At 40.7% G+C, this 22,585-nt stretch overlaps 1 protein-coding gene across 2 annotated transcripts in view; it reads left to right on the top strand.

Moving 5' to 3' along the window:
- Nucleotides 1-22,585, top strand: part of SGCD (sarcoglycan delta) — a 418,608-nt gene that overhangs the window by 300,878 nt on the left and 95,145 nt on the right. For both annotated transcript variants that reach the window (XR_004349344.1, XM_032628152.1), the window contains exon 6: nt 7,899-7,971. Coding sequence is in view for 1 of the 2 variants with exons in the window: in XM_032628152.1 (XP_032484043.1) it covers nt 7,899-7,971 (73 nt within the window). In the remaining variant the exon portion in view is untranslated. The remainder of the gene's footprint in view (nt 1-7,898; nt 7,972-22,585) is intronic.

Genomic DNA, 22,585 nt, shown 5'->3' with positions numbered 1-22,585 from the left:
TTGCTCGGGTCTGCTTAATACCCTCACTGTGGGACTTCCCTGGCAGTCCGGTGGGTAAGACTCCGTTCTTCCACTGCAGGGGGGCGTGGGTTTGATCCCTGGTGAGGGAACTAAGATCCCGCACGCCGTGTGGCACGGCCAAAAGAAAAAAAACCTTCACCTTGGCTCTGCATTACCTGGGCCAACCCACCTCTCCAGTCTCATCCCACAATGCTCACCCTTGCTAAATATGGTCTGGCCACACCAATCTTCTTTATTGACCTCAGCTTCCCAACCCTGCCACCTTTGCATAATCTCTTCTACCGTTCCTTCCCCCCCCCTTAACTAGGTTGTTCCTAATCACTTAACAAATATCAGGAAAACTTCACTTTTTCAGGGAAACATACCTGACAGACCAATCTATGACCCCAAGTATTATACTTTCAAAGATATGTTTGATTTTCCTTTCAAGTCTGTATCACCATTTGTCACTATTGTATGTTATTTCTGAGTTTATTTCATTACTGATTCTTTGAACTAGCCGGTGTACCCTACTGGAGAGTACTACATTCTACTGGTCTATAAGCTCCATGTCTCTCTGGTTCACCTCTACAGTCCGCTGCTCAATACGTATTTGTTAAACACATTTAACTTTGGGTTTATCAAACCTACCGTGCTCCTCTCCTGGTCCGTTGGGTTCATCCAACCAGGTTATCTGGAGGTTCCGAAAACATTAGGGCTGGAGGTGGCCTCATGGACCATGTAATCCCCAACCCCGCTTTGTACAACAAATGGGGAAATAAGACCTGAGGGCAAATGGCCAGCAGTCAGCTATAAGCTTATGCAAAATCAGCACAAAAAATCAGGTCTTTGGTTTCCCAGTTCTCTGATATTTCAGGAAATTGAATCATTCCTTCTCCCATTTTCTTTTCTTTAACATCTTTATTGAAGTATATTTGCTTTACATTGTTGTGTTAGTTTCTTCTGTATAACAAAGTGAATCAGCTATACGTATACATATATCCCCATATCCCCTCCCTCTTGTGTCTCCCTCCCACCCTCCCTATCCCACCCTGCCAGCTGGTCACAAAGCACCGAGCTGATCTCCCTGTGCTACGCGGCTGCTTCCCACTAGCTATCTATTTTACGTTTGGTAGTGTATATATGTCCATGCCACTCTCTCACTTCGTCCCAGCTTACCCTTCCCCCTCCCCGTGTCCTCAAGTCCATTCTGTACATCTGCGTCTTTATTCCTGTCCTGCCCCTAGGTTCTTCAGAACCAGTTTTTTTTTTTTTGATTCCATATATATGTGTTAGCATACGGTATTTGTTTTTCTCTTTCTGACTTACTTCACTATGTATGACAGACCCTAGGTCCATCCACCTCACTACAAATAACTCAATTTCGTTTCTTTTTATGGCTGAGTAATATTCCATTGTATATATGTGCCACATCTTCTTTATCCACTCATCTGTCGATGGACACTTAGGTTGCTTCCATGTGCTTCCTTCTCCCATTTTCTTATCACCATTTTTTAGATTGACATCCTTTCTCTGTTTTATAATCTAATATTGGTATGAAAATAGAACCTTATCTTATCAAATAAAATATGGTTGTTATTAAGGACTGTCATTCAGGATATATCTACCCAAGGAACAAGAATTGGAAAACTTAGAACGTTGACTTCAAACAATGGTCATCAGATATTTTAACTCACATATGGAACCTATTAAACATTTTAGCTCCATGGTTTTAACCCAAAGATGATTTTTAGTCTATTTTCATTTATACAAAAGCATTAATCATAATTATGCCCATGTTAATGAATGTATGTCTAGAAATAATTTACCAGAGCAAACTCCATTCAGCTAGTTTAATTCCTTCATCAGTTTTCTAAACAGTAGTCTTAAACCATGTCCGCCCTTTTTAAAAGCTTTTCTTGAAATTAGTGTCTGTAAGAGTAGTTCTTTTCTGTGTACAAAAAAGATTTGATTTATCATAAATTTCTTAAACTCCAGTGTTACTAATTATAACTTCTATCATGGTAATTTTTTCTTTTGTGTCTTATGTTTCTCTGGAGTCCAATTTTCCTGTATCATCATTTGCATATCTAAATTTTTCTTCCAGTATTTAGTCCATGGCTATTTTCAACAGGTACAGATTTAGGCACTTTAATGTTTCTTATTTTTATAAAATTGAATTTCCCCAGATCATAAAGAGTTACAAACCAGGTTTTTGGTTTTTTTTAGTTATTCTCATCTACAGTAAATTTTGTTCTTCACCATTTTATCGCTTATGAGGTTTATTTTCTGGTGATTATTTCTACCAATTAATTGTAATTTGAATTGGACAAACGTCTGTCTGCTTTAATTTGCTTCTTCCTTAAACACTGAGAACATTTTTAACATTTTCCTTTGATATCCCAGGGTTGCTCTGTTTTCCTGGCAGGGATTGGAGGTGGCTAAAGATAATCTTCTGTTTAGATTAGATTGTTACCTTATGAAATTTTAAATTTGGGGAGAAAACACTTTAGCTCTGACACTTCTCATCCCATCCCTCATTTTACAGTGAAGGAAGTCAAGGGCCAGAGAGAGTTATGTGATTTGCCCAACATCACAGAGATATGACTGGATTTCAGGGCTCTTGACATCCAGGACACTCTGAGGGAAAAGCATGACCAAACTGACCTCTGAACTTGAGCATACTTTCTAGAGAGGAGAAACTGGCTTTTTTATTACTATGGCAACAAAGTGCATTAGAGATTTTTTGACGCGTTTACTTCCTAACTGTGCTAGTCGGAAAAAAGAGCCATTGAGCTGATCTTTATGATGATTCAAAACACTTTAGAGAGATCCTGTCACATGTTTTATAAGTTCCTGATTGATTGTGTGGAATTAAGTTACTGGGCAGAGAACCAGCTAATGGAAACACATTGATGAAATCGTTTCTGAGGGACATTAAATGGAACTTAAAGCTGAAATGGCTTTATGGATTTTTTCACACAAACTGTTTATGAACATTTATTGCCAGTAAGTTATATTGTGTTAAAAGAAGGAATCAGTAGGCATGGCTTTAATAGAAACCTTTTTGAAATAATAAAATTGAGAATAATTTATTATCTAAGAATGGATAGAGGATGGGATGGGGGAACTCATCCTGATGAATGATTGTCCACTCTGCAGCTTTTGGGAAAGTGAAAAATGGTGTGGAAATCAGAAATCTGTTAGGACTTGGAAAGAAATAGTCTTTTTGAAATGTATTAATATCTCATTTCATTGTATATGGGGATAGTTTTTAGAAGAGGAGTGATAGGGGATTTAGCAGCTATTACCTGAGGCTATAAACATGGGTATTTGTTCATGTTTCATAAAAAGATCAACACGTAGAGAGTTACTTAATCTGCTGAATGAGGGTCTAGAGTAGGGTCAAGGGCATCAGTTTCAGAGCTGAAATGCTAGAGTTCAAACCCTGGCTCCCCCTCTTCACTGTGTGACCGTAGAAAAGTTTCTTGACTTCTCTGAATCTCATACTCCACAACCGTAATAACAGAAATTAATAGTCCCTCCCTCACAGGGTTATTTTCATGATCAAATGAAGACAGTTTCAATAGTTTCTACTTTGTAGTAAGTGCTTTTAAAATGTTATTTTTTAAGAGTCATAGAGGACCCAAATAAGAGGAAGAAAGAATAGGGTTCATGAACATTTTAGTACTAGTAGTAGTATTTTATTAATTGTCATTTGATGATTGCTATGTACCAGAGATCTCATTTAGTCTCCAAAATCCCTGGGAGATGAGGGTACTACTCATATCTCTTCTTTTCAGAGAAGGAAACTGAGTGTCAGAGAGATTCATGCCCAAGGTCACTCAGCTACTGAGAGATTTTGATAAGTTCCCCTGAGAAGTCACAGGCATGAGTCTGTCCTCCAGTATGTATGGGACATGTGGACCCCTGTGGCCAAAGTCCAGCAAAAAAACAATCAAAGGGCATCTGGTTGGACGATGGAAGCTAAAGGAGCATGAGTGTCTTGCCCTTCACTTTCATCCACAACCAGAGCCTGTCAGTTACCCATCTCCTCCACCTGTCAGAGCCCATCCCCTCTGGATTTTGCTTGCTTGTCATTTAATGAGTGCCACTTTGGCCTGGCACTGAGAACACAAGGCACTAGGGCACTGGGTCTAAATGTGGGTTCTTTAGTCAGATGCCCGGATGTGAATCTCAGCTCTAGTGCCCACTGGCCATAGGACCATGAGCCCCACACGTCTTTAGCCCCAGTTCTCTTACCTGTAGGTTAAGCAGGTTCCTTGGTCTGGGGAAGAGAACACAAGCCTTCTGATCTTATTCTACTTTAAAGAGATATTTCTCTTCAGCCCCAATAGCATTCCTTTATAAGCATACTCCTCTATTTTAGTGGTGTAGTTAAAATGCACCGGGGTGTGATTTTAGACATTCATTTAATATGTGAGGTATGAGGAGTTTTATAGCAGTAAATTAGTGCTCCCATAGAAGTGGTAGTACTAGTTGAATTGAGTCCAGGAGGAGTCTTGGGAACCTAAAGTCAAATCTGGTTATATTCTATATAAGACCTTGCCCCTGCCCACACAGAGCTTACGATCTAGTTGAAGAGATAAGATGAATGTCTGCGAGGTAAATCCCAAATAGTGTGAGCTCAGTGCCTAATGAGTGTTACGTAGTCATCTTACAAGTATTTGTTGAGTGCCTGCGCTGTGCTAGACAACGAGGACAGGACAGAGAGCAAGACGCACTCCTAGCCAGGAGCACAGCAAACGTGCTTGCAGGTCAGAGAGCTGAGGATCCGAGCTCAGGTGTTCAAAGGAGACCATGTTCTTTCCACAAACACAGATAGTGAGCGTCTGTAATGTGCTGGATGACTTTATTGTCACCCTTTTTCCCCCTTGGCCTTGCTTTCAAAGGGTGGCAGAGCTCAGCGCCCCCAGCTGCAGTAGAGCAGTTCCCTCTTGAGCCTAGTATAGCCAGAAGTAAGAAGTAAAGTAGCAGATGAAGTTTTCTCATTGTATCTGACAAATAAAGAAACAGGCTCAGTACAGAGTTTGGATGGGATAAAGAAAATGGCCCGAGCTTTTGAGGTTCATTTTTCATAAGAGCCGGTCATTCCTCATTTTTGGACAACTGTTCTGAATAAGTATAATCTATGTCCTACTGTGTGCACCTACTTGGTACAGTCACCAGAGTTGCAAAACAGATCTTCTTCGACTTCAGAGATCTTACAAAATGATGGAAAGAGCGGGCGTGAGAAAGAGGTGAAACATTAAGTGTTACAGCATTCTAGAAACAATTCAAATAATGAAAGCTGTCCATGGGCAATACTCATTGTCATTTGGGTGAGTCAAACAATTACGGCTGATTTGGAAAGAGGTAATGCTCTTTCTGTTGCAGCTTTCATGGAATTCTCGGTAGAGGAAGAGGAAATCTGAGCTGACACTAGAGAGTAGAGACAATGTAAATAAACAGAAATAACTCTCCTCTCCTTATTGAGATATATACTTGTTCCTTTAAATATGTAGCTATAGATATTTTTAAATAGAGCTCAAGTGGCTAAGAACTAAGCATCTCTAAGAATGTCAAAGAGAAGTCCCTGTTAACTACAGTAGCTGCAGATGGGAGTTGCTCAGTGACAGACAAGATGGCACTGGGAGATGGCTGAGGGCATGGTCTTGGGTTTCACACAGCTTAGAGCCACCTTCCGATGTGTCAGTCCCTGTCCTGTGACTTCGGCAAGCCTGTTTTATCCACTTGGCAGCCTCCACAGTGCCTTTGACCTAGGTGCTCCTCAAAGGATCCCAAAAATGTTGGAGAGGGGAAAGTGGATATTCTGCAAAACCAAATGTAGTACATATGTAACAAAAACTACATTATAATTTGTAATCCACCCCATTCTTACTCAGTTACTGTATTAGTCAGAGTTCTCCAGAGAAACCGAACCAATAAGGTCTATACAGAGAAAGAGATTTATCGTAAGAAATTGGCTCACGCAATTATAGAGGCTGAGAAATCCCACACTCAGCTGTCTGTGAAATGGGGACTTAGGAAGGCCAGTGGTGTAAGTTAGTCTGAGTCCAAATGCCTAAAAACAAGGGGAGTCAATGGTGTTGATTCCAGTCTAGGTCTGCAGGCCTGAGAACCAGGACCATGGACAGCAGGAAAAGATCAATGTCCCAGCTCACAGGGTGAGGCAGGAAGGGCGGAATACTTCCTTCCTCCACTTTTTTGTTGTATTCAGGCCCTCATCTGATAGGGTGATGCCCACTTACATTGGAGAGAGCAAACTGCTTTATTCAGCGCACCTATTCAAACGCTAATCTCATCTGGAATCACCCTCACAGACACATCCAGAAATAATGTTTAGCCAGATATCTGGGCACCTTCTGATCCTGTCAAGTTGACATGTACAATTAAGCATCACAGTTATCAAGAACACAGTAAAGTGTCAATCACTAGAGCAAAATAAATAATATATACTTAGTAAAACAGTGAACATTCTTATGAAATTTACACCAAAAACTGTATTTAACGGGGCTCTGGGTACATTTTGAAATGATGTGATTTGGGATCTTGGAAAGTAAAAGTGTCTACGGGCAGAAAATGATCTTAAAGGTCCCCACGTGGAGTGTCTCTGTGCCAACTGGAACTGTCAGTTTTATGAGGTTGTTGCAGGGAATAAATGAGATATATCTATGATGGTATCCAGCAATGTGGTAGTCACTCAAAAATGTTAGCTGAGAATAATAGTTATTATTCACCAGAATATTCTTTTAGTGACCATATATTATGTTAAGGCAGAAAAAGAATTCTGATTTTACTTACAGTGGTCTATTACTCATATCAGAAAGATTAAATATTTCCATAGTTGCTACCAAAAAAATCACTTCATTTTCCTAGAGTCATTAGTATGTCGGGATAAACCTGGATTTGGAATAACAGTGGTTAGTAGAGGATTTCTAGACATTATACCAATGCAGGAGGATTCTAGAAATTCACACATGAATGCAAGATATTATTCCATCCCTTCTTACAGCATCAAAGAAGCACACTGAGCATATAAAAATAAACACCTTTACTTCAGGATAATGCCTGGCTAAGTTTAATTGAAAAACAAATATCCAGTGCAATTGTCTGTGATAAACTGAGGCTTAAATGATTTGAAGACACTTTGGGAGCAGACAAATTAGATAATCACAATCTTTACGGCTGGAGGGGTGCAGCTGATGTTGACAAGTTGTAAAGATAAAAGCCTATAGCAAAGTCAAGAGCTAAATGTCTAGACTGGGTCGGGGATCAATGTTAATACTCTAATTGTAGAAGCACTGAACTTCAAATGATCCCTCATCCTGTTCTAAGTTTTCAAGATTATCGTGTAAACCTTGATTTACTGAAAAACTTTGGCCTAATTGTCCTTAGGCAAATACCTTACAGTCTTACAGTATTCTCTACCGCCTAACCCATTTCTTAGATGTTGTATGTGTTATGTGATTTGTGCCCCATGCTGCAGTAAGAGAACTTGCAGCTGCTGGTTTTCAAAACACTTCCAGTTGGGTGACTGTTAATAGTTTATGAGAGACACGAGTCAGACCATGCCATTTCTAGGCATCTTGTTTTGTTTTTTTTTTTAAGCCAACATGGAATTTGCCTCATGGCCTCACTCTGATCTCAGCAAGAACACATTCAAAAGAGTTCCTTGTTTTTTCAAAGCCTGTTTGCATGAGTTGATTGAACGCTCTCCTAGCACGGAGACCTGCCCTAGAGCCAGTGGCAGAATACCTGTGTACTGGGTTGTATAAAGGATTCACTGCATTTAGCTCCATTCATTGTGCTGACTGTGCCTCCCAGTGACACCTCCAACTCTCCAACCTCTGTTTGCTTTTTTCTTTTGTTTACAGGAGCAGAGGGCACAGTGTTCCCTAAATCTATAGAGACACCTAATGTCAGGGCAGATCCCTTCAAGGAACTAAGGTAAACTTCTGAGTATGGTTTGCATTGATTAAGTGGCTCTTTGCTCTCTTTGTGCAACTGGTTGATGATCCATTTTGAATATCTGTGATGTAACAGTATCATGAGTGTGCGAACTGGGAGAGATTAGAAAGGACGTGAAGATAAGCTACAACTAAGAGAAGATTTTCTCTGAGGACTTAAAGTTGAAAGTTTGGAGGAAGTGGTTGCCAGTCTTGGAGTTGTGAGATTTAGGATTCATTCATTTGCAGTGTGTATTTCCTGATGTGTTTTGTGGTACCAAAATCCTCTCCAGTTAGAGAACTAATCGGTAATTTGCGCTGATCGGCCCAAAGAAAAGTGGTGTTTAAAAGAAGCTGAGCTGTAAATACAATACTTTTTTTTTTTTTTTTTTTCTATCTAACAAGCTCCCCATTTTCTGGAATGATACAGTGCTAGAGCTACCTTCTGTGTGTATTCCATGTACTGATGTTAATCAGATATCCATAAGCCTGCTGCTTTTAGCAGAAAAGGGCTCTGCGATGCCGTGTACTTACCAACAACTTATGGAAAGCAAAAAGGAACAATAGACATACTGACGGACAAATAGACAGAGGTGTAGCCTAAACACCATTCCTGCCACTAAAGAGCTATCCCCAGCCCTCCAAATGAAACACATATAAAATGGTATGATGATAAAAATATAACTTTAATTTTCACTATGGAATTAGAGCCATGAAGAATTCAGTGAATATTGGCTTTCTTCATTTCTCACAGTTCTTTTAATTAAGGCCAATCATAAATCCTCATAAACATCCCTGAATAACTCTTGCATAAAGACATCAACTGTAAGCAAACGCACCTGTATCGCACAAGTCATACCTCCTCTTTCACAACCAGCCCCGAGATCTCTGTTTTGCGAAAACAGCAGCAGCCACGTTGGAGCTTGCATTTCCCTAAACAGAAACATGTCCTCAGTAAGTGGAGAATATATCACCTCATTACAAAACCATAGCATTCCTGCCAGGCCTGTAAGTCTTTATGAGTATAGGGAAATAAGTCGGGCAAAAGGAAGAGGATAATCGGTGGGGAGTGAGAACCTTTTCTTAGCAAAATCCTGTATACAGTGGGCTATATTTTTTAAATTACATACCACACTGTGACGTTTTACATGTTACTGAAATAACCATTTTCACCGGGTCTTCCAGAGGCCAGAAGTTGCCTGACTCTCTGTCAGTTAGATCCTGGGTTTCATATTAATGTGCTAAAGCTGGAATCTTTTAAGCAAATCCACCCAAGGAAATGTGCATTTTAGGTCCCTGAGAGAGCTCATTCTCTGAGAATGCACTGAATCCTTGTGGCTGTGATGTAAGAACTCTTTCAAGCAGGCTAATGAGTGGCCCAGTTCCCTGTCTTTTCGCAGTCCTCTTTAGGAGCAGGGGGTTTTATCTGGGGGGGAGGGGGGTTGTTTTTTACAGAACTAGTGAATGATTTGTGCTGATCAGCCCAAAGATACGTGATGTCTAAAAGGAGCTGAACTCGATCATGTACCACAATGTTCATTGCAGCTCCATTTACAATAGGCAGGACATGGAAGCAACCTAAGTGTCCATCGACAGATGAGTGGATAAAGAAGATGTGGCACATATATGCAATGGAATATTACTCAGCCATAAAAAGAAACGAAATTGAGTTATTTGTAGTGAGATGGATGGACCTAGAGTCTGTCATACAGAGTGAAGTAAGTCAGAAAGAGAAAAACATATATGCTAACACATATATATGGGATCTAAAAAAAAAAGGCTTTTTTGGTCAGAGATTCTGCCACAAAGCACCATTTAAAAAAAGGTCCAGAGGGCTAGAGAAGCTAAGTCATCACATTCTAGGCTCCTGACTCACTTCAGGCTATTACTCATCAACACAATCCAAACAGGGGCAAACAAAAGACCAACTTACGAATTACATACTAAAGTCTTTTTGTGCTGCCCTTATTTCTACTTAGACTGACTTCTCAGATAAACAGGTAAAACTCAAGGATCCATCCATGTCCCTCAGCTACTCAATCAATCAAACATGAGAAAAATGACATCTATTTTAGAGACCACCTCTTTGGGGATAATTTTTGTTTCCTCAAACCCCTTTCTTGGCTGCTGGAGGGTTTTTTTGTTTGTTTTCTGTTTGCTCGTTTGTTAATGAGAAGCAAATTTTAGGCCTCTGACGTGTCTTCCTGGAATATCTCAGCTCCCAGCTAAAGGAATGGTAGCTACCTCTCTGAGCATTTTGGTTCACTGCTTTTCTTATTAGTTACTATAGTTACTATATTTGCCGTATTTGCTTAAGACATTTGTAAATAATCCAGGGTTGAGCTGAAAATCACAAAGGAGGGTTGTTTCTCTCCAGACAAACAAGGAGTGTTGGTAAGGTCTGCGCCCAACACCCAACTCAGGCGTATTTCTAGACTCTGCCGCTGCAGGGCAATTCTGAAATCATGACGTATGGCTCTAGATTCAAGGCTATACTTAAAAATGTACCAGGCACTACCCCCATCCCTCTAATAAGAAAAACTAACTTTGAATAGAAACTGGATTTGAATAAATTCATGACTTAAAATTTGAATATTTTAAATGTTCACACAGTTGTTTTTTTGTTTTTGTTTTTTTTTTCCCCAAAGTCTATATAAGACAAATGGAGAAAAATCCCTGATCTCAGGCTGTGCCTGATCTGGGACTGGAAATAGGCCATTCAGTTGGACATAGGTATTTTCTGTAAGAACAGAGACTACCTTTGAATGGCTACCTTGCTCTAAGCATTCTTTTCAACTGTGAAGTTTCCTTGTAGGATTCTGATCCTACCAGAATAGGAAATGGACTGTGAAATCATGTTTCCCAGATGTATGCCACGACAGTTGTAAAAGAAACGAAGAAGGTTATATGGACCAGTGTACCCAGACAGCCAACTGTGTTCCCCTAAATATCACTAAAAGCTTGGAAGGAACCACAAAAAAGCAAGAAGCCAGAAGGTCTTCATAAAAGAATTCTTCATCAGCAGCCGTGCTGATACGCTTTTACTCTATCTTCAATTATAACAAGGGTGGTGACCTGATTTTCCATTTCATTGTCTATAGGGAGCTGTTTCCCCAAGTGTTTTTTTTTCAGATTCTTTTCCCATATAGGTTATTACAGAACATTGAGTAGAGTTCCCTGTGCTGTACAGTAGATCCTTGTTAATTAACTATTTTATGCATAGTGGTGTGGATATGTTAATCCCAAACTCCTAATTTATTCCCCACCCCCAACTTGGTAACCATAACTTGGTTTTCAAAGTCTGTGAGTCTTGTTTTGAAAGGAAGTTCATTTGTATCATGTTTTTTAGATTCCACATATCAGTAATATCATATGATATTTGTCTTTCTCTGTCTGACTTACTTCACTTAGTATGATCATCTCTAGGTCCATCCATGTTGCTGCAGATGGCATTATTTCATTCTTTTCTATGGCTGAGTAATATTCCATTGTGTATATGTACCACATCTTCTTCATCCATTCCTCTGTTGACTTAGGTTGCTTCCATGTCCTGGCTATTGTAAATACAGCTGCAATGAACCTTGGGGTGCATGTGTCTTTTTGAGCTATGGCTTTCTCTGGGTATATGCCTAGGAGTGGGATTGCTGGGTCATATGGTAGTTCTATTTTTAGTTTTTTGAGGAACCTACATACTGTTCTCCATAGTGGTTTTACCAATTTACATTCCCACCAACAGTGCAGGGAAGGTTCCCTTTTCTCCGCAGCCTTTTCAGCATTTATTGTTTGTAGACATTTTGATGACAGCCATTCTGACTGGTGTGAGGTGATTCCTCATTGTAGTTTTGATTTGCATTTCTCTAATAATTAGCGATGTTGAGCATCTTTTCATGTGCCTTTTGGCCATCTGTATGTTTCCCTTGGAGAAATATCTATTTAGATCTTCTGCCCATTTTTCTGATTGGTTTGTTTGTTTTTTTGATACTGAGCTGTATGAGCTGTTTGTATATTTTGGAGGGGTAATCCGTTGTCAGTCGCTTTGTTTGCAAATATTTTCTCCCATTCTTTTCATTTTGTTTATACCAAGTATTTTTTTGACACTTTATTAAGAGTCAAGGCATGTGATAAATACTTGAGATGTAGAGCTAAATGAGTACTCAAATAATTTATAGTTAAGGAGAATAAGACAGAAAGGAACCTCAAAATACAAGGTAATGAAATGTAGGATAGATGTATGAACCAAATCAGAGGAAACACAGAGAATTACAAAACTTACCTAAGAGAGTTAAATAAGGCTGCCCAAAGGAAGTGACATTTAAGTTGCAAGAAGAAATAAGATAAAACCCAAAAGTACACCTCAGAATTCAAAAAGTGTGGTTCTCTACAGCCATTTAATGTAGGGGAAAGTACCCCAACACATTTCTCTAGCTCCCAAGAATGTTACTGTGTTATTGACAAACATGAGGGATTGTAATTTCCTCATGACAGTTGTGTTCTTTAAAAAACTGTGTGAAGGCAGTTTCAAATATGGTCGCAAAAGACTAAAGATAGTTACAAGCTGCAAAAATCAGTATGTGGGCTTCCCTGGTGGCACAGTGGTTAGGCACAGTGGTTAGGAATCTGCCTGCCAATGCAGGGGACACAGGTTCGAGCCCTGGCCTGGGAAGATCCCGCATGCCGTGGAGCAACTAAGCCCGTGCACCACAACTACTGAGCCTGCGCTCTAGAGCCCACGAGCCACAACTACTGAGCCCACGTGCCACAACTACTGAAGCCTGAGCGCCTAGAGCCCGTGCTCCACAACAAGAGAAGCCACCACAATGAGAAGCCCGCACGCCACAACGAAGAGTAACCCCCACTCGCCGCAAGTAGAGAAAGCCCGCGCACAGCAATGAAGACCCAGTGCAGCCATAAATAAATAAATAAATTTATTTATTTAAAAAAAGAAATCGGTATGTAATTCAATTCAGAACTGAAAGATTCACTGATAGCAAACCCATTCTACAGCCCCAAATAAATAAGGTATTACTTTGTTACTGTTTACTTTTCTCCATAATATTACCAGGGTTTTAATGATAAAGTTGAAAAATGATGATACATCTGTTACTCCCAATAATGCACTTGAACATTTTGCAAATTTTTTTTTAACCGGGTAGGTACTCAATCTGGCTCCTTTGGAAATATTGGAATTTACAGTTTGTGTGTCTTATAGGGAAACAGGGATTAGACAAGCCTCCCACAAGTTGACAAAAATGAATTTATTCATTCTTTACTTGTATTTTAAAATGTCTATAGCCAGCTAAGTGTTTATTGGCTCTCAGTGGTTTATAAATTTAAGTGGCAAGAATAGTCTGTCAGAGCTTCAGGGCTCATTTAATTGGAGGCTTGGCAATCCTCCTCCACTTCTTTGTCCTCTTCAAAATTCACGATACCAAAAATAATGGATCGACAGTCTGATTTTAAAAAATGTACACACACAGGTAAAGAGAGAGACACACACACAAAGACAGAAAAACAGAGAAAGAACAGGTGGGAGTGGGGGAAGGGAGAGAAGAGGCAAGAAGCTGTGTATTGAGCTTTTAGCTATGGTACATGGTGAAAGGGGGAGTACCATCGTAGAAGTAATCTTTAAACTATCTCCCTTTTAAACATTTTGCAGACATGTTCTGTAATTTTCTTCCCTCTCTTCCACCCCCAACTCCAAATACTTAGACTACGTTTTTTTAGTTTTGTTTTGCATGTATGAGATTTAGAATTGTTTGATCATATAGCACAAATATTGAAGTGATTCAAAGGAGAAATGAAAAAAAAAATGTAGTGGACCAAATAATAGCAGTTACTTACTCCATGGCCTTAAAAAATAGAATAATGGTGAAGCAGTGTCCCTGTTGGTCAAGAGCTTGTGCTTTGAAGGTACCCTGCTCTGGCTTTGAATTTGGTACCCATGCCTGTCTGCTTTGTGAACTCGGGCAAGTGTCTTAAGCTCTCCTAGGTCCAGTGCCTAGAATGGAGGAAAAGCTCACTGAATACTAATTCAACACATGTTAGCTATTGGGAGGACAGGCAAGCAGCTTTCTCTCTCACAGGGACACAAGAACTCAGATGGGATGGGAGTTCCCAGAGTTTAATATTTCTTTAGCCCCTAAAAAGTTTCCATCAAATCATGGTGACGAACAATTATTTCTCAATTAAAGACAAAAGGAAAAAATCATTGAGTACTTCCATCTACTATTAACTGCATTTTATATAAGAGAAAGGATATAAGAAGACATAATATAGAATAAAAGACAGTCTCATAATTGAATACAAGGCAATCTCATTTAACTATATTAACATGTCATTGTATTGCCTCCATTTTCTCATTTTGCCAGAAATGCTAGTGACTACCTTACAACTCTTCTCTTCACACAGTTAATAGTGCCTGCTGAGAAAAAAAAATAAGATCTGAAAGCCACAGGCTAGGACTTAATGAGGCCCACTTGACTTTAATATTGTCCTGTTTGAATTCCCAAAACTATTACATCTTGCCCAGTCAATACATATGTATGTGCCTTTTCTTCCTCTTCCTCCTATATTCCAACATGCCATCATTATTCTCTTTTTTTTTTTTCCTGTTAGTATCAGTACTAGAGTTTGAATTTATCTCTGTATTTCCCTTTTCTACCTTATCCCCAACCTTTCCCCCCCGGGTGCCTTTCACCATGGTTCTATTAGTAAATATAAGGAGAAGCACAAGAGGTAGAGGAAAAGTGATACTTCCATATTTGAGTTATCACCACCTTTCCCTTTGCCTTGTTTATCAAAAGCTCTTATTTTGCACATGTAATAGAAATTACAGCTTAAAGATATTGAACCCATGAGTCTGTATGCATCTCCTCTGTACATTATGATTCTACCATTAGAGACCAGAGAATGATAAGATGGCAGATAACATCACAGGGAAAGCTGAGGCTAGGACATAGGGGAAGTCCCATTCAGACAGGAAGAGGAAGTAGAGATCTCCTCTGTTCTGGTCTCTGGTGAATTGTGGGAAGAAGAAGACAGGAAATGTAGGAAAAGCAGGTGGTGAAATATATGTCCTGATGACCTTTCTTCTCTGGGTCATGGAGGGAAGAAACCAATTAAGTAGATTTTAAGGAAAGGCAAAAGCAAAGAGTCATTGTACATTTTCATTTGGGAGTCTAGGAGGAAACCAACTTGTAGGGTGGTTTCACAACCCCCTGGAAGGAGAGGAAAAGAGGACCTGGGTCAACACTGGAATCTCAGTTAATTCCAGGGGTGGGGGAGGAGGGAAGGCAGTTTGTAGAAGTGTCCATGTGGTGTGTTGAGGAATGCACATAGATAACTGATGGTGCAGGCTGGCTGGTCCTGGGGAGCGTCCCTGCAGGGGGGCTGAGGGCTCCAAAGAACACAATCCAGTTTGGTGGAATGGGAGACCTGCCCAGGTCTCAGGGTCTACCAACAGCATTCAGTCCCGACTCAGTGGAGCCCAGAGAGAGTCTATTCAATGAGGACTTGGTCGTGGGGGTCTAGCCTGATGCAGATCAAAACAACATCTCCCGGAATCTAAACTTGCTCTGTTCCTGTCACCACGTGGTCACATAAGCCTCCTTCTGCCATGTCCATAATGATATCTGAAAGAGGGAGAGGAAAATTTGGACTAATTATTTATCCTAATGGGAAAGTTGAAACTTTTCAATTACAGAGAGGATGCCAGAATAGATTTCTTTTTTTCCCCAACAATCCATAAGGATAAGTTTGAGAGAAAAATTAAGTCAGGTAAAAACAATAAAGAAATGCCATTTGTTTTCGTGGATGAGCATGGTTTGTACATTGGCCAGCTTGCAATACAGGGTATCACTCCAGTCACAAGGCATCTTACATGACTTTGCCAAGCTTCCAAGTCTGTGAGTCTTGCCCTCTGTCTTGCAGGGACCACTGGGTATGAGCAAAAGGAAAAGGTGCTTTCAGAATCCATCATCGGATGCCTGCGATCAGTGTTCATTTCTCTGCGAGTTTTGAGTGAGCATTGATTGGAATTGTAGTCCAGATCTGATGCTCTCAACATACTCCCCAAAAGTGGTCCTGGATTTTTAATCTTTTTAAGCCAATAAGTTATTGGGGGAAATGCCTTAATAACCAAAACATTTCACAAGCCTCCCTCTCAAAATCATTACTGGACTATCTACGAAAGCTAGAGCCATCAGCCTTGTTCAGTGAGGCACCTGATGGTCCATTAATGGCCGGCCCGTTTTTGTCTGAATTTGAGAGAGGCAACTCGACACGTTGTTAACATTATCTAAGACAAGTGGCTTTTATTTAAAAATTAAAATTATATCCTTTCGATTAATTGTTTAACTTAAGGGTTTAAAATGTGAAAAGAAAATCATTCAGCAGGTAAAATCATAACTGGCAGGGGTGTATAAAATTGCACTTTTATCCATGTTGTCAGGGCAGGCAGGACATCATGAAAGAAGTGCTAACCTTCCAGCTGTTTAGAGCAGAATGGGCATGTGTGTATATCTGCCCAAATTCCAGAGTTGGGGCTCCCTTCTGCCCGAACACGGAGCATCTTGACTTTATTATTGTTTCTATCTTGATTAAAATGTCAGCAGCTGCCATGTATTGTGTAAAATGTGTGGGGTAGATTGTTCTATTATTCTTGAAAAACACGCAATTGCTTTAGAATCTCTCTTCCCGCCCCCCGCCCCGTGGGATTGCCCTGCTCGGTGGATAGACAGAAAATCTTGTTTAATTACACCCTTCATGATCCTGGCTTGAAGCCAGCCTTATTTTATTCCAATTATAACCTTTTCAACACAAAGAGTAATGGGAGTTTAGAGGAACAAGCTGACAGTTTTTACCTGAAATAAGTTGGGAACTAGAAGTAAATTAAAAAAAATAAAACCAGCCAGAAGATTCTTAGTCCAGAATTTTCCATGGTTTGTTAAAACATACTGTTGACCATTGAACAATGGAGGGGTTAATCTGCGCATAACTTATATTTGGTCCTCCGCATCTGCAGATTCAACCAACCATAGACCGTGTAGTGCTGTAGTATTTACTGTTGAAAACTATCCACGTGTAAGTGGACCTGTACAGTTCAAACTTGTGTTGTTCAAGAACCAACTATAATATAAATGAAAGGAAGACCATCTCAGAAAGAACTAAATAAATTTGCCTGACTTCTGGCCTTGAATTATGTGCCAAGTTGTGTTAAAGGTCACTCCTTTGTTTGCTATCCTTCATTGGCTCCCACTGACTTGAAGATAAAAACACTCACGTACCACCTTAAAGTGGCTGATCTGGCCCTGCATGATGGGCCCAGCCTCTCATCTCCCATTACCCTTTCCTCTCCTTCCAACCTTTTGTTATTTTTGTTTCTCCCTCTGCCAAGACTTTCATTGCCACAGGCAGATAAGAATGGTGTAGTGAAAACAGTGTCTCTGGTTTCTCACGAGGACGTGAGAAGCCTCCAGTCCCAGACCCGCTAATCTGTGACACCAGCCAGACGCCACTGGAATGGGACCTGTTTATACTAACAAAGCAGCAAAAGTTGAAACAGCAAAGGCCCCTTATGGACCAGGACCCGTTATGACAGACCCCCCTGAGAACCGGTGTTGTCGAACACAAGTTTGTGTGCCCGACGCACAGTGAGGCCAAACAAACTGAAATGTCAGAGTTTGGAGCAGAGATATGTTTAGTGCAGGGCCAAGGAAGGAGAATGGGTGGCTTGTGCTCAGAAACCCTGAATTCCTTGATGGTTTTAGGGGAGAAGTTTTTAAATAGGCAAAATTTGAGGTGCAGGCTGCAGGGTGTGGGACTTTCTTCTGATTGGTTGGTAGTGAGGTAACAGTGCGGTGCTCCAGGAATCTTGTGCTCAGCTCTACCTGTGCGGGGAAACTTAGTTCCTGCAGAAGAACTCAAAGATACTATGAGGTATATTCCTTCAGAAGGAACCGGGACCTTGCCCCATCGCTGCACTAGTGTTGGGGTGGGTGGTGTGCCCACAGGTTCCTGCTCGGTTTCAGTAGCAAAGTTGAACCAAGAGAATGCTGCTTCTTGGATTCACAATCTATTTGGCTGTCCTCCAGAGGCATGCCTGGACACGCATCCTCTGGCTGGTGAAGACCAGGGGGAATATTCTCACTGGTCACAAAGCCAGGCTCTCAGGACACAGAACAAGATGAAAGGAAAATCTCCTCATACCTGTGGTTCTCCTCCTTGTGACAAGTGGTACAAAAGACAGAGACGAGAAAAAATATGACCACCTCTGGGAGGAAAAGGAACAGTAGAAAACAAGAGTTCTCACAGTAAATCTTTACCAAAGTTGCTACACCAAAGGAACTTATTCACACATATATTTTCTCCTGCTAATCTAAACTTGAAAAGGGACAAGAAATTTTTACCTTCCTCTCTCAACCTACAGAGTACTGCAGAGCGAAATCCAGGAGACCTGACTTTGGTAAAAATTCTTAGCTTTCTGTCACTACTGCAAGTTTTCCAGGATCTCATCTGTAAGCTCCAGAACAAGTGTGGTTATCTCAGAAAGTTCTATCTGGGTTGCCAAAACTATGGGAAAGGAAAAATAATTTTTCCTCTATCTTTCTAGATTCTTGGCTGAGACACCCCTGTAATAAAAGACAGATTAATACAGAAAAAAATGTTCAGTGATGTGTATACCTCCTGTATACATGGGAGATACCCAGGAAGACTGAGTAACTCCCTGAAATGGCCCAAGCCAACACCTTAAATATCATCTCCAGCGGAAAAACAAAAGATTTGAGGATGGGGTACGGGGGAAGAGGCCAGTTATGGGAAGTTATCAGGAAAAGCACAGTAAGCAAAGGTAAGGTTATTCTGCAGGTTTAAGTCATTGCCTTCTGCATTGATGAGAGTTTCTAGAAATTTAGTCTTCCTTCTCTACCTGGTACAGAGAGGGAAACCCCTTACAAATGGAGATTTTCCTTGTAAATGTAAATGTCTCTTACAAAAGAGTAACATCTGCTTGTTTTTCAGAGCTTCTCCCATGTCTGCTATTTCTTAAAAGTAATCAGCCTAAAATAATCCTTATGCCAAAGAGGCATATTTTGGGATGGTATATTCTGCTCCCATTCACTGCTTTTCTTTTTCTTTATCTTTGTGGGTGTGGGTCTTTTTTGGTCCATTTACTGTAGTTGTGTTAGCATGTCAGGAAGAAGCAGAGGTAGACATATGTGTTGAGTTCACTGTTTAATCAGAAGCCTCCTCAATTTGCAGGCTACAGCCATTCTCCCTTGGTTTCCTCTACAATGCCATAGAGGCCACACTTAGAGCCTTGCTATTCCCTTTTCTTGAAACATTCTTCTCTACTCTTTCTGAATCATCCTATTCATCTTTTAACTCTCAGATTAAAGTTCACTTCCTAAGGAAATCCTTTTTGGCACACCCCAGGATCATACTGGTCTCCCTGTTAGCCCCTGTACATAGCCCCTGCACATCTTCATTTTTGGATGCACTGGCTCAGATGTCTTCCACATTTGCCATTGCCCACAGAGGGGTTTAGGTTAGGTGAATCATCACAAATTCATTTCCTCCAGAAGTGTGTGCTCAGCCAGCAAAATGATGAGTAACTGACTCTTTGACATTTGTTTGTAAAGGAGAGCCATTAAAGTCTCCTGGAGTGTCTAATTTTGGCCATATGCTTATTTATCCCTTTTCTTTCTTTCTTCTATTCATCCTAAGTCATTTCCAAAAGATAATAATCTCTTCTTCTTTCTTTTACAAGCAGTTTCAAAACTTTAGATTTCTGTCTTGCCCAAGCGTTCTGCTATAGTCACACTCCAGTAGAACTTTGCTTTAACGTGAAGCCTCTGACCTACAATCCCTATTCATTTCCTCAACCATGGTTATCATAATTCATAGAGGAATCAAGTCCTCTTTCACCCAGTTCTGCATTTCATCATTGCTTCCTATTCACAAAGGAAGATTAGTTTCCAGGTCTTTGGATTTTTTTCAAAAATACAGCCTGACTCATTAATGATAATTTTCCTTGCCTGGCGTCTGAGTTCAGACACACTCACTCTGGAATAACAAAGCCCAGACGAATTTGAAATCCTTTGGCAATCCGAGCGCATACCCCTAACTTGAATAAAAAATAGATGCTAATAAATGCAGGGTCTTAAAAATGTGAATTAATAGTCATTTCACACTTCATGGCAGCTTCATGCTGAAGAAATAGCTTAAAACTTAATTATGTTGCTTGTCCCTTCATTAAGTGCAGATGACATTCCGCGGATAAATTTTTGCAATGACATCTGAGGAAGGGAGTTGAGAAACTCATTAGTTATTCATGATGGAGAATATTGACTGTGTACTGATTAAAGGAAAACGTTGACACCCTTTTTAACATGATGCATCTGTCTGTTCATTTATGGTTCTCTCTGTGGTCCCCATGGAAAGCTCTTTGGGAAATGAGGAAAATGCCCTTCAGCATTTGAATGCAAATGTATATAAACTGTGCGTGATGAGTGAGATTAAAATGGAGAGCGGGAGGCCGTGGGCTTCTGATTACCCGCCCCTGCGAATGGCTGGGCTGCTCTGTGAGGACCATTTGGGAGATACACAACCACAATGGATTGAATCCATCCTCCTCTTGGCACCCGAGGAGCTATTATGCTACATTCAGTATTTCAGTGGCTCATTCTAAAGCTAGAAGTCAGTTCTCAGTGAATGATGCATGGAGGGTTTTGCCTCCTGTCACATAATAATCCCATAGCTTGAGCCAGGCAGTGACTAAGTTAAGTGAACCGGTGAAGGCACAACCACCCTCTCTTTGTGTGAGGGGCGATATTCTTACAGAAAGATAATTTTGCTCTTTACTCTAATGACCCAGAATGGCTAAGAAGTGAGGGCAGCAGAACCAAGAGTAAGATAATGCACCATAAAGAAGTGTTTTCGAATTGTCTGAATTACCTCCCTTGAGAGCCATGAACTTCCTGTCACTGAGAGACTCAAGGTAAGGGGAACTGTCCAGTCAGGACTGCTATAGAGGTGTGTCAGGCATCAGAAGGAGGGAAGGTTTTAACTAAACCACCTTTCAGATCTGCTCTAATAGGAAGATACAAAGATTCGGGCTTCTAAGTGCTGTTCACGGATATGATTTTACCAGGGACCTCTCATTAAGTTGAAATTTCTCGAAAAGTTCTATTCATAGAGTAGTTGAAGGTTAGAATCTGTGACCAGTATTGATGGATTCCTTTTCACTTTTCCTTGCACTGTGGGTGTTTGAAGAACAATTCAGATTCTTTCCATGCTTTGTAAATTTCAAAGTGCTTTCACAAATACCCTCTCCAAAACTCCCTTAACTGTGATGAGAGGGATGGACTTCACTCCTATTGTACAGACGGGGAGACTGAAGGGTTAGAATATAACACTTGGCTGTTTGGCATAATGAAAAGATCCTGTCCTTTCTCAGGGCTCAGTCAGATTTTGAGGTTTATCAGAGTCTCTGACAATGGTGGCAGCATGGAGTCAAGGTTAGGAGCAAAACTTTCAAGTCAGACCGCCAGACCCTGGATCCTGGTTTTGCCACCTGCCAGCGTGTGCCTCTCTCTGTCGCCGTTTCCTCATTTATGAGCAGGCGGATAAAAACAGTACCAACTGAGCAGGACTTGTGAGCCGTGAATAGCATGACGTATATGAACTACTTCCCACATCACGTAGAACCTAGGACTTAAATGTTAGCTCTGGGGCCTCTGTTGTTGAAGCAACCAATTATTACTCATTCTTTTTTTTTTTTTTTTTGCGGAACGCGGGCCTCTCGCTGTTGTGGCCTCTCCCGTTGCGGAGCACAGGCTCCGGACGCACAGGCCCAGTGGCCATGGCTCATGGGCCCAGCCGCTCCACGGCATGTGGGATCTTCCTGGACCAGGGCACGAACCCATATCCCCTGCATCGGCAGGCGGACTCTCAACCACTGCGCCACCAGGGAAGCCCTATTACTCATTCTTGATTATGGCCAAGGAGTCTGTCCAATGATAGGGTGGTTTTGCTATATCATATGCCTCACAGATTATGGTCAGCAGGTTAATAGCCTATTTTGTACCAATCAATACAGTCAAGACAACAGTGAAACAAGTATGAGTTGATGAAATTGGCCAATTTTAAAAGTGAACTCTAACCCTGCTTTTGAACTTTTCTTATCTCAAAGGCATTTGCAGTCTATATTCAGCCATGAGAGAAGCGAACTTTGTCCTTAGGAAGAGAAAACTGAGACTTAAGCATTACACAGACAAGATGAAGTGGAAAGCATTATGGTTATGGATGAAAAGATTAGTGTTTTAAAAACACATACAAAGAGCTTTGGATCTTTTTCTGAATTTAATTGCAGTGTGGTGAGTGACAGTTGTGAAAAATGCGGTTTAAAAGGGAAAATAATAACATTTAAGTATCAAAATATTTTTAAAATCCACTAATTCTAACTGTAGTGTAATTCTAACTGTAGTGACCAAATACTCTCTCCCTCCTGGCTCCTTCAGCCATATTCGTAGGAGGGAGAAAGTGGCTTAGACCAGCTTCCCTGGAAGACCTGACCAAGCAGAAAATCCCAGAAACAAGAAGCCTCATCTGGGGACCTT

This window comes from Phocoena sinus, chromosome 3, assembly GCF_008692025.1.
Source record: "Phocoena sinus isolate mPhoSin1 chromosome 3, mPhoSin1.pri, whole genome shotgun sequence".
Classification (NCBI taxonomy): Eukaryota; Metazoa; Chordata; class Mammalia; order Artiodactyla; family Phocoenidae; genus Phocoena; species Phocoena sinus.
Note: the sequence above shows the minus strand (reverse complement) of the source record. Positions and strands in the feature narration are given on the sequence as shown.